Here is a 13640-nt window from a genome sequence, read left to right as displayed (position 1 = left end):
AAAAAAAGATTGTATGCCGTGGCTGAAATTCGGTCAGCAAACATGCTGATTAATGTTTTTGTTTATAATTTCAGGCGCCGGTGATCTTCGAAGGGCCGATGAAGCGCACCAAGTTCATGGAGGGAGGAAAGAAGAGTAAGAAGAACTGGACCGACTGCTACATGATCCTCACGCCTAGCAAGCTGGTGTTCTACAAGGACCAGCGGAGTTACGAGGCGACGGTATGTACAGTAGGAATAGAAAAGAAAAGTGGGAAAGGCCTTGCCTCAGAAAAGTGGGAAAGTCATTTGTGGGAATGAGTGTAATAAAATTCCACAGTCAGTATTAGACTTGCCCTTACAAAAGTTTAAGAAATCCATTAAAAGTGTGCTCTTGGCAAAAGCATATTACACAATCGAAGATTATATAAATGATAAAAAAGCATGGATTTGACTCGCTCCAGCAATGCGCGGGGTTGCAATTGCTTGTATAGTATGGAATATTATTGTAAATTAAACAATTGAAAAGAGCAACCGCCGAGTTTCTTGCTGGTTCTTCTCGGTAGGAACGGCATTCCGAACCAGTGGTAAATTATTTGACGATTCAAAAGCACTTGTAAAAGTCTAGTTGAATAAAAATCTATTCAATTCTATTCTTTTGCAGAGATTGCCCAAACCAAACAACACGCCGCCCAGTCCAACGGCGCCGCGTGCTGAGTTAGAACTGCCGCTCCTCAACGCGCACGTCGTGCAGTGCATACAGCAGCACACGAGAAGGTAAGCTATTCCCTCTTTACACCGACCTATACCACGGTTCACGACAATTAGGAAACTTGTAACATGTGCCCTTCCGGCATCAGTTTTCCCCTTATAATATGGGTACCTTCAAGTCAAGAGTGAATAGGCAACTTCTAGGCAAGCGCGCTCCATCTTAGGCTGCATCATCACTTGCTAGCAGGTCTGATTGCAGCCAAGTGCTAGTCTATATAATTTAAAAAAAAAACGTCGAGGCTTGAGTGAAGCTAATCTAACAATTGACAAACAAAATGCGTACAGTGGTTATAATTATTATCAAATCATTTATTCAAAATTGGTAACTGTGAATAGATGTTTTTATTTTTGTTTCTTCTTAAAAAGAATATTATCCATGCTAATCATGACTAATTTTCCCCTTTCCCCTCCAATTAAGCGTAAAGCTTGTGCCAGGAGTGGGTACGACAATAGTCCAAAGGGTGGGGTTTGAACCGCCGACGTTTTGGAATTGAGTCCGCTCCTCAACCGTTGAGCTATTGAGGCTTTGATAGTATAATCATTAACTTGAGGTATGACTAACATATAATTCAAAAAAGGTAGCTTGTGAAGGTAGTTAAAGGAACTTAAACTCAACTTTTCAATAAGGACACGGTAGTGCAAACACCAAGTTCCAGATTTAAATTTTGATGATTCCGATTTTTCCTACTATTTTCATGAATCTTCTAGCAACATGAAAATAACTCAGATCTTTTTTACGTACCTATTTAAATTTTGAGCTGCGCGTTTATAGATAAGTCAGTTAGTCAGACACCTTCAAAAATCAAAGAAGTTTTACTTCAATCGCGCGTAAAGGTTCATTCTATTAAATTAAGTACTAATTCCTGTTTCCCGACAGGTACATGCGTTCTCTGTTGCTGACGGTGGAACATGACCAGTACCTGCTGCAGGACTTCACGGAAGAAGGTGCCATACGACTGCTTAAGTGCATACAGAATGTCATATACAAACTTGTAAGTGCAAAATTATGGGTTTTAGGTCTCATCTATACGAGAGCTTTTTTACGCCCGTTAAAAAAGCGTCCAAATAGAACAAAATAATACGTGTTCCCAAGTTCATACGTAAAAGCGTTGACTTGGGAATAGGTACATATGTTTATGTTCTATTTGGACGCTATAAAAAAGCTCTCGTGTGAATAAGGCCTTAATCTTTTATTTTACATACTTTTAATGCTTTCTACGTTAAAAGATATAAAGATTTTCATTTCTAAGTAATTATTTCAAAGGAATTTCGGTAAATTTATTTATTACTAGATGTTACCCGCGACTTCGTTCACGGTTTATCTAGGAAAACTAGGAATTAAAAACCCACGGGATTACAAACCTAAATCCACGACCTCACGGGACGATTATATAAATAATAAATAACTCTTTGTGCTTTGCTAAATGAACAAATTCTGAAAAAAAAAAGCTAAAGATCTATTTGATTAGTCGTTGGTGCCTCCACAGGGTCCTCCACCATTGGACGACCGGCCCAGCCCCTACCAGAGTAGCAACACAGACTTAGAAAGCCTCGGCCGAACACCGCCAGTGTCGCGGCACGCTACACGGAGCAAGCAAAAAGGTTTGTTCTTCCATCACTTTAATTATACATTATTTTAAGCACAATTCCAGCCTAGGTTACAGAGCAGGATAGTAGACGATCTGTCTTTATGAAGAAATTTTGAACCTTGAACATTGAACAGGGTGCCTAGTGGAAGATTTTTAACCTATTCGATCGCGTAAAAGTTAACTGCGTTTTGTATGGAATTGAAACAGCGCCATCTTCTTGTCACTAGATGGCGCTGTTTCAACTCCATACAAAACGCAGTTAACTTTTACGCGATCGAATAGGTTAAAAATCTCCCACTAGGCACACTGAAAAGGAACTCCAAGGAAAGAGGGACTGAAATCCATCGTAAATCGTGGACAAAGGACTATTACTTACACATTTCTGGGTCGTTCGGTTTTTGCATTCTCTCCATCATTACTTTTTAGCTTTATTTACGAAAATTTTGACTGATCAATTATTTGTTGTATACTTCATTATTTTTACGTTTACATTTAACATTTTTTTATTAAGTTTTTGGACATGACAGATTTTTTGGCAATCATTATATAATGTTAGAGTGTGCTTGTCTAGAAGATGCATATCTAATTGCGTGTACCTAAACTTTGGATAATTTGTCAGATACTCTACAATTAAAGATAATTACATACTTAATTGTATTTTTAAAAAAGCTGTATATCATTCGAATTTTGATATTATACTAGAAATCAATTCCAAAAAATATCAACAAACCAAAACATTTACGCTCACAGTCCATTGATGAATAGCATAATATTGATCAGAACACGTCTAAGAAATTTTATGATTCAGTTTATACAATGCTAATGCAAAAACCATAATCCATTTTGTTATATTATAAATATTTATTAGTTATACCTATTAATTGAAACATAGATGTAAATGAGCAAAGTTTTCCCGGTTTTCGTGAGATATGTCAATGACGAATAAGTTCCCGGTAAAATGGTCAGTTAATATTCATGTTTTCCTCATTCAGTTAGCTTCGAGAGCTCATAGCAATTGTGTGAGTTATAGTTAACTACAGTTCAAAATTCCAACGGTAGTGACATAGTTATTAATTTTTTAGTTTGCCAGCCAGTGTCATAATTGTGTTTTTTTAAATTATAAACTTTAAATTTAAATCAATTTTTTTTTTACTGAATTTGACTTTATTTTTGTGAAACGTCGGGATACAATAGTGATCGAAAATGGTGCGAAGGATTAAGTTTTAGGCAAGTGATGTTAACTTGTGGCTGCGTTAATGGATTCGGTCGTCTGGATTCTAGTAAGATGAAAAACATTTACTTACTTAACTTAAAGTGATAAATAACAATCGCATTGAAATGTACCTACCTAACTTATAAATACATTGAACTTGTCTCCACACTGCCGTGCGCCCTTATTTTTAAATCTAAAACAGTATCATGAGGTTTGTGAATTGTTGTCGAAATGGAAGTTTCTCATATCTTCATGCGATCATCCTTTTTGTCTAATAGAAGCAAAAGAAATATTTAGTTTTGATTTAAAGTTTGTTAACTGACTCGTTACGAGAATCTACCACTGGTTCAAAAGTTTTTTCTACTAATAACAAGCAAGAAACTTGACTTTGCTATTTTAATATGTACCGACTTATAAGCTTAATAAGTTGCTAATAAGTAGAAACCTTATTTGATAAACAGTGGCTACTTATCTTGTACACAATATCTAAACTAAGTACATTTTTTTAGGTTGGTTGTTGATGCACTGTTATACCTTTTATTAAGCGGATAAGGTTAGCGCGTAATAATATTTAAGACCTAGGTACCTTAGGGTTGCCTGGAAGAGATCGCTATTTTAGCAATAAGGCCGCCTATATTGTTATAAACAAAAGCACCTTGTTATAAGTATATTTCTTTATGTAAGTTTAGTGTGCTAAAGAATATTTTACTTTTACTTTACCTGTTTAACTTAGTTTACAGAATGAACTACAAGTCTTTTTTTTTTGTTAACACTACTTAAGCAAGTAGTTAATGGTGTTTTTAACCCCCGACCCAAAAAGAGGGGTGTTATAAGTTTGACGTGTGTATCTGTGTGTCTGTGTATCTGTGTATCTGTGTATCTGTCTGTGGCATCGTAGCGCCTAAACGAATGAACCGATTTTAATTTAGTTTTTTTTGTTTGAAAGGTGGCTTGATCGAGAGTGTTCTTAGCTATAATCTAAAAAAATTGGTTCAGCCGTTTAAGAGTTATGAGCTCTTTTCTAGTTTTCTTGTAGAAAAGAAGGTTAGATAACCGTTAGGTTCATAATATTATGTCAATAGACAAATGTCAAGCTGTCAAGTTGGACGTTGCCTAAATACATAATTATTTATTTGAAAATGATGTTTTGGAAAACTCAAATACTTTGGATCGTCGGGGGTGTTATAAATTTTTAATTTACACTTGTTACAGCAGAATTCTTCCATACTTAATGATGAATAGGTACTTTTATAAAATCCTTTCATCAGTTTCTGAGATTGGTCCCTTGAACAATCTAACGTGTCAAATAACCTAGTGGTGCGTAGGTACGTTCGAATTTGTAAAGTTTGTGCCATTAATTACTATTATCGATAAGTGCTTGATATTCACATGCACGTTTTTGTCTCTTATCTGATAACACGGTTTATTGATATAATTTTGATTAGCATTTAGTAATATAGCAACCTTTGATAAGCATACCGAATTAAGTGTACCTAATATATTGATTTTATTGGCAATCCACTTTTGGACCATCTGAAACTTACGTAGTGACATCTATTAGTTTAATTTCGAAGTGCTTTTGCAAATAGTGATTCGCAAAGGAGACTAGTGACAATTTGGTAGTTGTCGAATTAAAAAAAACTCTACTATTTACCTATTAATTAGTTATAGTGAAACATTTTTAAATGGTATTAGAAAAAAATGAGTTAATATTAATCGCTTATTAAAGCCGTAATATATTATGCACAAATTGAATTTTCGGTTAACGATGTGGCAATATGAATTTATCAAAAAATATTTTTGACTGGACAAATAAATAGCTAAAATGAAATCAGTGATGCAATGTGCAATGGATTTTGACACGAGCAATAAAGTTCATTACGAATATTATGAAGAGCAAAAGAAGTCCAACAGAGAAGAATCCTTCTTCCTCGCCGTCGAAACTGAGAAGATTTTTTGGATCTCAACATTTCACTTTCGTTAAACGTATGAGATTTGGCCAAACCATATTAAAAAAAAATTATTAATTCATATTTTACTTGTTTGATATATGTATTAAAAACTGGTTTTTGCTGTATTAATAATGAGAATCTGCCTGCTAGAGAATTTATGTACTTACAACAGACCAGTAACAAAAAGCGAAATCTTCTCATAATATTATTAATGTTTCTACGCTCTATTCTCCAACAAGGTTTTTTGACTGTTAAATTATTTATTTTTGTTCTCTAAGAACGAAAAGAAAATATTTTTCAATTTATGAAGTTATTTAATAAAATATATTACTATCTATCACATCTAACTTTAGGTATATCACCGGAGGTATAATATGTAACAACCATCCACTATATTGCGTCTTTTTTAAATGCTTTCCAAAAACTTCATTTTTGCTAATAAGAACAAGAACTTAGACATTTTACTATGTCTGTTACCTATTTATAAAAAGCAAAAATAGGCCATTTCGAAAAAGTCTGCCTGGTAGACATTTGAAATTAACACAGCTGTTATCAGCTATTGGTATCATTTCATTGATACTGCATAGATATCTTAAAATATTATCTCGAAGAAATATCACTACAATACAGACTTAAATGTAAAGAAAATCTGTAACTGCGAAACGTAAACTATGCAATTTTTTGATAGATTTGATTTTTATACCAATTTTTTATATTAATCAAACAAAACTGGTAATAATTTATTAAAAATTTTCCCGGCAAAAGTGATTAGATGTAAAAGGCTCACCAAACCCTGAAGGTAAAAAAGTTTTAGTTGTTACAGATTCTAAATTGTGTACGTCTGAGTCATAATCTAACATATATTTGTATTTCTATTACAAAATGAATGTTTCACATTATTTTATCGAAATAGACTTCGTGGTTTTTCTTCGAATTGTCATGTCATATTTGCAAAACATGGTGTATGGGTATTGGGTATCTATTCCTATTAAAAATTAAACTTTTCTTCTTTACATTCGTTTTATTTCGTTTATTGTCGTTTAGTAAATAACACTTTACAGCTTTTACTTTGAGAATAACACTTTATACCTACTCTACATTTTCAACTTTTATTTGAATATTCTATCCTTCTCAGTTTATTACTTCATTATTTAGTCTATTTTTTATATGTTTTGGGTACCTTATTTAATATTTTTATACGGGTTATTTATAGGTACTTACTTTACTTTATGACACAGTCAAATTTTATTTTGCCACAATTATCCTTTTGTGAATGAACATAATATTCTAAATCCAACATTATTATTAGGTATGTCAATAATAAAAAATATGGGTTACGACATCAAATCCATAACTTTTTAGAATACTATTATTCGCTTAATAAAGTTTGACTGTACATTTATCTTTAACGACTGTCGCTTCTCCTATCTCTATGATGTTAAGTGTTGTGCTAATTTCTTCCATAATTGTATTCTTGTAATGTCCATTTCAGCTGGCGGTAGTAGCAACGAGGATTTAAGCGATTCAACCGAAGTTTCCATACAGAGGTCACACGTTAGAAGTAGGCTTAGAAAATTCTTCGCCAAACGCCCCGCCATGGAGGTGCTAGTGAAGAAAGGAATCTATAAAGGTTCGGCTATCAATACTTAAATATACTTGGGAGGGCTTGCACCAACAAAATACCTATAAGTTTGTAGAATATTAGTTTCCTCACTTTAATTTATTGCACCTTTGAGTGGAGAGTATTTTTTCCGAGCTTCTAAATTAGATACTGCTTTAAATTTGACTGGACTTACATTAAGATTGCTCGCGTGTCCTCAAAAATTTAATTAATAAAAACGTAGACCATAAATGTATACCTAAATTGCATTGTTTTCGTATTTTTTTTAAAACGAGTGATTAAAGTTCTTTATTATGTATCATTTAAAGAACTTGACGCTGCACTACCGTGCGTCCAAATAAATATACTTATTATATATGCTTAACTATTCAGGTTTAATCTGGTATGTGAAATATGATTGATTAATTATTTATATGAATACCTCTTCCTACCTGGTGTTGCTTATAGTTTTATTGGGCTACTTTAAAAATTTTGCCATATAGATTTTTAAATTTATTTAGATGTTGCTGTGATTTTGTAGCTTTAATGAAGTTATCAATTGCATGATTTTTTTTATTAAAAAAATTTATAAATATTATTTTTCAATTGGTGAATGGTTTTAAAGTTAACACGATTTTTGTCTCAGCTTAAAAAGATGTGATTTTGGTATGGATTTCAGTTTTTTGGAATTTTTGGAATGTTAACAAATTTTTTGTTCGAAATTTTGGAGTTAAGTAAGGATTGTTGAAAAAGTGGGTGAGTATTGTAAATATACTAATGAGCTCAAAATTAGTTATATGTAATAAATTAATGAGCTTTTGTGTTTTTTTCGCATTAATTCTGTATAGAATAGAAGTAGTGCCATTTTATTACCTAGTTTGTGTTTTATTTTATCTCGAACCCTGGTTATTCCCGTAGCGGTGGATGGTTGTTTTTTTTTTTTAATTTAACATTAGTAAATAGAATGGTTTGGGCATTTTCGATAACTTGTTACGGTTTGAGTAAAATAATTTTGAAAACAGAAACCTATTTTAAATGTTTTTTGTGCTGCTAGCTGCACATTTTACTATTTCTGTTCTTTCCATTTAGTTTATCTACGAAGTTTACATATCTACTATGTTAAACATTTGAGTAGGTAAGTTTAAAAATCTGGCATTGAATTGTCTGTATTTAAACGTAGGTAATCAAAAGTTTACTACAGCGCGATGACTTTGGATAAATATTTGTAGCCACAGGACTATACCTATTTGTCCAACACCAACTCCTTGTGAGAAGAGTATTTTACGTGTTTTCTCGTAGTACCTATTCAAAATTCCCATGACGGTTTATACTTTTGACGTCATTACGGCGTGAATGCTATAAAAATGGGTCATAACTACGTCACAATTCGTTAAATGCCATATTCGTACTTATTATTATGTTGTAGTCTGACCAGTCTGACTGTTTTAGTAGTCCATACAAGTGATTGGTATTTACAATTCGTCACAAGCTCTTTTGTGGAGGAAAACAGTAAACAAGTCTATATGTTATACTATATCTATTATCTATAATAAAAATTTTGGGAGAACTTTGTGGTTACTATATTTTTTGTTAATGTTTAGATTGTACAATTCTTTTTAAATGTAAAAAAATATTGAAAGAACACTCTGCAGAAGGTCATTTAAGTTACGCGAGATCAGTCCGAAATGCGCCCGGCAACGCTTTACACGCGCCTTGCGAGTGTGATACCTATATAGTTCTCGCGTAACTCAAATGACCTTTTACAAGATACAAAATATTTGACAGTAACCTCTCTATTACAGATGAGCCCGTATTCGGTCGCAAGCTGGAGGAGGTGTGTCCGGCGTCGAGTCCGCGCGTGCCGGACTTCGTCAAGGCTTGTGTGAAAGAGATCGAGAGCAGCGAAGAGAACCTCAGCACTGATGGCTTGTACCGAGCCAGTGGCAACCTCAGCCAGGTGCAGAAGATACGATTAGAGGTGAGGACTAGAATGAATAACTGTAAAGTAAATCGGCATACTGTAATAGACAAGCTTCACTTCTTGCAGGGGTTCAGTATCTGATATGTACAATGATAATGGAAAACATTTTCGTGGTGCCGATTGGCATTTCACTTTAAGAGGGCTCTCTCCGTCACTCGTTTCATACAATCGTAGTTCCAATTTCATTTGAATATTAAGCAACCAAAGTCCATGAAATTTTGCAGACATATTCTAGAAACTAATATCTATGTCTGTGGTTTTCCAGATTTCTGTTAAAATATTCGGTTTCAAAGTTACGCGGTCTTAAAATTTTCATACAAATCTTTGAGACCCTGTAATTTTAAAACTACATATTTTTAGAAAAATCTAAAACACCACAGACACAGATATTAGTTTCTAGAATATGCCTGCAAAATTTCATGGACTTTGGTTGCTTAATATTCAAATGAAATTGGAACTACGATTGTATGAAACGAGTGACGGAGAGAGCCCTGTTAAGAGTAATTAATAAAGCATAATTCAATTTTTCAGATCGATCAGAACAACCTGTCAGTGATCGAGAACAACACAGACATCCACGTACTAACAGGTTCCTTAAAGTTGTTCTTCAGGGAACTGAAAGAGCCTCTCATCCCCTGCACTTTATTTGACAGGATCCTTGCAGCCTGTTGTAAGTAAACTTGGATCTTTACCTCAACATCTATGTAATATGGCTCAAAATATAGTTCATAAAAAACAGGCCTTTAAGTGCTTTTTGGAATCGATCTTATGTCACCTCTTCAATGGCAACATTACCTTTTACTATCATAACCTCCATATTTAATAACATACTCCAGACTCTTAAAACTCAAGCTCAGTCTGTGAACAAATTAAATTAAATTAAAATATTACTTACTTTTTATTTTCATACTATTTATAACGTTCTTTTTTTATAATTATTATTCATAAAAATCTTTAAAAATTGAAATTGTCACTGTCTTAAAATGATATTTTTACGATCAGCTTTCGTGTTAACCTGGAAAGAACTTCTATTAAGTACGAGTATCTTGCTATGATGTTCACTTTTCCATCTTAATATTTTCGTTTTAATTTACAGCAATAAAGCCTAGAGATGCCAGGGTAAAAGAGTTCCAGAGCATCATACAAGCATTACCACAGTGCAACAGGGATACACTCAAATTTTTACTGGAGCACCTTTTGAAGTAAGAAAAGTATTATAATCATCAATGTCTAGCTTATTCTTTATAATATTGTAGGTATCTAGTTTAATAATTAAAATGCAATAAAAAATCCAGACATAAGATATCATTTAATGTAATTGTTAATATATGAATTGAATTGTATTGGGCCTAAAATACCTCCTTGGTAAAACACCTACTAGATTACATTGAAAAGGATGGTTCAGTATTTAAATTGCAGTACGAGTAAGTCTGTAAGAAACTAGTAACCCGTCATGCTCTTGTTGTATTCTGGGAACATGCTGAGAAAAAGATGAATGTTAAATGATTATTGTTCTCTTTCCAGAGTTACACAATACAGCGAACGCAACAGGATGCACACCGCCAACCTAGCGATAGTCTTCGGCCCAACACTCCTATGGGCTCCCGAGGAACAGAAACACAACATAGCCATCGACTACATACAGCAGAACAACGTTGTCGACATACTACTTAACGAATACAAAGATATATTCGTAGAAGAGACCAAGGGCAAGAAGAAAGCGTGATTTGGACTTAAAAGATGAGTTTAGACTGTAAAAATATCCTAAAAACTTTATAACGGGCAAGTTTTCCGGCAATTTCTAGACGCAGATATGTGGCACGTGGCTGGCTAGACAATTGTAATGGTGAGTGAACCAAACACATCGGTTTCTTTAACTGTCAGGCTATAGTAAAGTAGGTAATATTATAACACCATTAACTTCGAGCCACTGCCAAAGAAATTATTATTGTCTATGGTCATATCTTATTCAAACAGATTATAATTGTAGCTTCCATTTCTAAACTCTATTAGTGACGTATAGTTTTCAAGATTGGTGCAATGCAATGAAGGTAATCGCGAAATGCCTGGATGTGTGATCTCTTATACTTACCTAATGTTTAAAAGACATATTATTGTATTTACTAGTAATTATAATAAAGTGTCTATTACAGTTAACTTGACGGCATAGTAAAATCATAAAGTAGTGTGTGTGGTGCAAAAACGTCATAAGTGCAAAAACATTGATAAAATAGCGATATTAGTAATTTAAAGAAATATACTTAGTGAAAAACTTAAAAAATAACTCTAAAATCAATTTAAGATTGGGTTTGATTCGCTCCAGCTCCTTACTCCAGCTAGGTACATAATAACTAATAATGTCACAACTCAAAAAACTACAATGTTTACAATTTGAAAAAACTGTGTACAAAACTTTCAAGTTCAAAGTACGTTCGAAACTACAAATTGTGTCTATTAGCTATAGAACTAATGGGAGCACTAATTTTCGTATTTTTTATTGTATTTACAATTATGACGTTATTGCACAAGACAAGCGAATAATGCTTTGAATAATGCAAACTTCCGTTTGTTACTCGTCCAAAAATATATCGAAATTATATGTATGTGTTGTGATTGTAAGCAATATTGTTATGGAAAGACTGCACGAGGCTCTAGGGGTAATATTATAATACATTTAAATGAATAATTATATTATAAATAGAAGAATATAATGTATTTACGAATAGTTCTAATAAAATGTCGGTAGAAACATTTTGATTGACGCAAGGGACTACGATTTCTCGTCACTTCATATTATTATTATTTGTGACAAAAGGTTTTATGATTATTAAAGAATATTGGATCTAAATGTTTTTAAAGAATAGTTGCTTCTAGTGTCTGTGGAATGGATACTTTTTTTTATTCCAAAAACTTTTCAAGTTCTTTTAATAATTCTAAACTTTTTTTTTAGAACTTGGCTTTACATGACCGTGCACCCTGGTCTTGTAAAGCCAATACTGTAGACTTTTTTTGGGCCTGTGAATTGAATTCTTAATTGCTTCTTACCAACTTACCTAAATAGAAAAAGTTAAAATGTCCCTTACGCCAAGAAATTCCAGTGTCGACGTAATATTTTCGTGTAAGAAAAATTTAATCCCGATTTAAATATGAAACACCATTGTTTTGGGGCCAAATCTGTATATAATTGAGTCCTACTGTATAGAGTAGGGCCCTTTTCTATGACACTGAAATTGTACCCACCCTTCAAATTCGTTTTGTGACGTTATTGACACCGTTTAAAATAATGTAAGGCCCGGACATATGGTACTATCGTACTAAGGTCGGTATCCAACCAAAATGGAGATAGGCGAAGATGTGTTGGCGTCTACAATTTGAATGTCATAGTAAATAAGGGTCTAGGCTGTAAGCCAACTTATTTTTGTGCCTTAAGCGAGAAGGCCTTGTAAATAGTCATCATAGATGATTTATCAGTTTGTGATAATAAATATTTGTTGTTGTGTTCTTAGTTTCTCGTTTTGTTTTAAGTTAAATTCGCAGTGGCCATTCAATACATTTTTGTCCCCAATTTTAGGGGCACGCTTTTACTTAGGTACCTATGTGAATTTAAATTGCACTTAATACACTTGAATATCACTCCGGCTACAAATGACTTTTGATTGACTACTATTGACTTAAATAGTGGTAATATAAAATATATTCAGGGAACTTACCTTTATTAGAATGCAATCCATTACGACCTTTTTGAGATTAACTCTTATAAACATACAAACATAACAATGTCAGACTGACTTTACTATGTATGTACTAATTCTTTCTGGACAGTATAACCCGCAAAAATAAAATATTCGTGGGGACAGCAATGTATGAAATGGCTAATGTGAAGTAAAATCTTTTCTTTTTTTCAAATTGCTTGCAAGTAAACATCTAGTCCTGTTTCTTGGTCACTGGACTGCTGTGAGTCGAAATATATCTTTTCGAAGGTTAAAATAAAACTTGTTGATTGAGTTATTGTATTAATCAACCATAACTACTGCTATGATATTGATGTGTCTACTTATTAGTGTGCTTGTGGTTTCATGAGTTGTATGGACGTGACCTTATAATATAGTTTCCCCAATTACAATCAGTTTCCTAAAGCCATTGAGACAGGTTTGCCACAGCCTTGATTGCTATTATGTAAAAATTTCGAATTTAACAAACGAAACGAATTAAGAGGTACCAATATCTAACTATGATTATTTCAACCGTAGTTTTAAATTCTATACCCATAGGGGTAAAACATTTACGGTTTTAAACTAAATTTAAAACGGGCTTAAACTAAATTCTTCTATCGATACTATTTTACTAAACGATTTTAGTCTGATATTAGGATTAGCGCTGAAAAGTAAATAAAATAAAAGTCAGAAGTGCAAAAATTCACATAAAATTCACTACTTTTTCATTTACACTGAGAGAAACTTAATATTAATTCTGAATTTCTCCTTCCTAAAGGAATAAACTTTTTCTGTTGGTCGTTTCGATTCGTCAGGTTGGAAATGTTCTCCTTTTTGAAAAGA

At 33.1% G+C, this 13640-nt stretch overlaps 1 protein-coding gene across 4 annotated transcripts in view; it reads left to right on the top strand.

The window, feature by feature from the left end:
* LOC123871204 (rho GTPase-activating protein 9-like) overlaps window positions 1-12565 on the top strand; it is a 135759-nt gene extending 123194 nt beyond the window's left edge. For 2 of the 4 annotated variants that reach the window (XM_045914846.1, XM_045914847.1), the window contains exons 5-13: window positions 75-221; window positions 643-755; window positions 1627-1741; window positions 2237-2351; window positions 6996-7133; window positions 8906-9081; window positions 9616-9754; window positions 10181-10286; window positions 10609-12565. In XM_045914846.1, the coding sequence (XP_045770802.1) occupies window positions 75-221; window positions 643-755; window positions 1627-1741; window positions 2237-2351; window positions 6996-7133; window positions 8906-9081; window positions 9616-9754; window positions 10181-10286; window positions 10609-10810 (1251 nt within the window). In that variant the 3' untranslated portion in view covers window positions 10811-12565. The remainder of the gene's footprint in view (window positions 1-74; window positions 222-642; window positions 756-1626; window positions 1742-2236; window positions 2352-6995; window positions 7134-8905; window positions 9082-9615; window positions 9755-10180; window positions 10287-10608) is intronic. The other 2 variants (XM_045914848.1, XM_045914849.1) reach the window with 1 other exon arrangement.
* Window positions 12566-13640: the final 1075 nt, after the last annotated feature.

The sequence above is a fragment of the Maniola jurtina genome, chromosome 13, assembly GCF_905333055.1.
Source record: "Maniola jurtina chromosome 13, ilManJurt1.1, whole genome shotgun sequence".
Taxonomy (NCBI): domain Eukaryota; kingdom Metazoa; phylum Arthropoda; class Insecta; order Lepidoptera; family Nymphalidae; genus Maniola; species Maniola jurtina.
The sequence above is the reverse complement of the archived record's forward strand: the minus strand, read 5'-3'. Positions and strand labels throughout refer to the sequence as shown.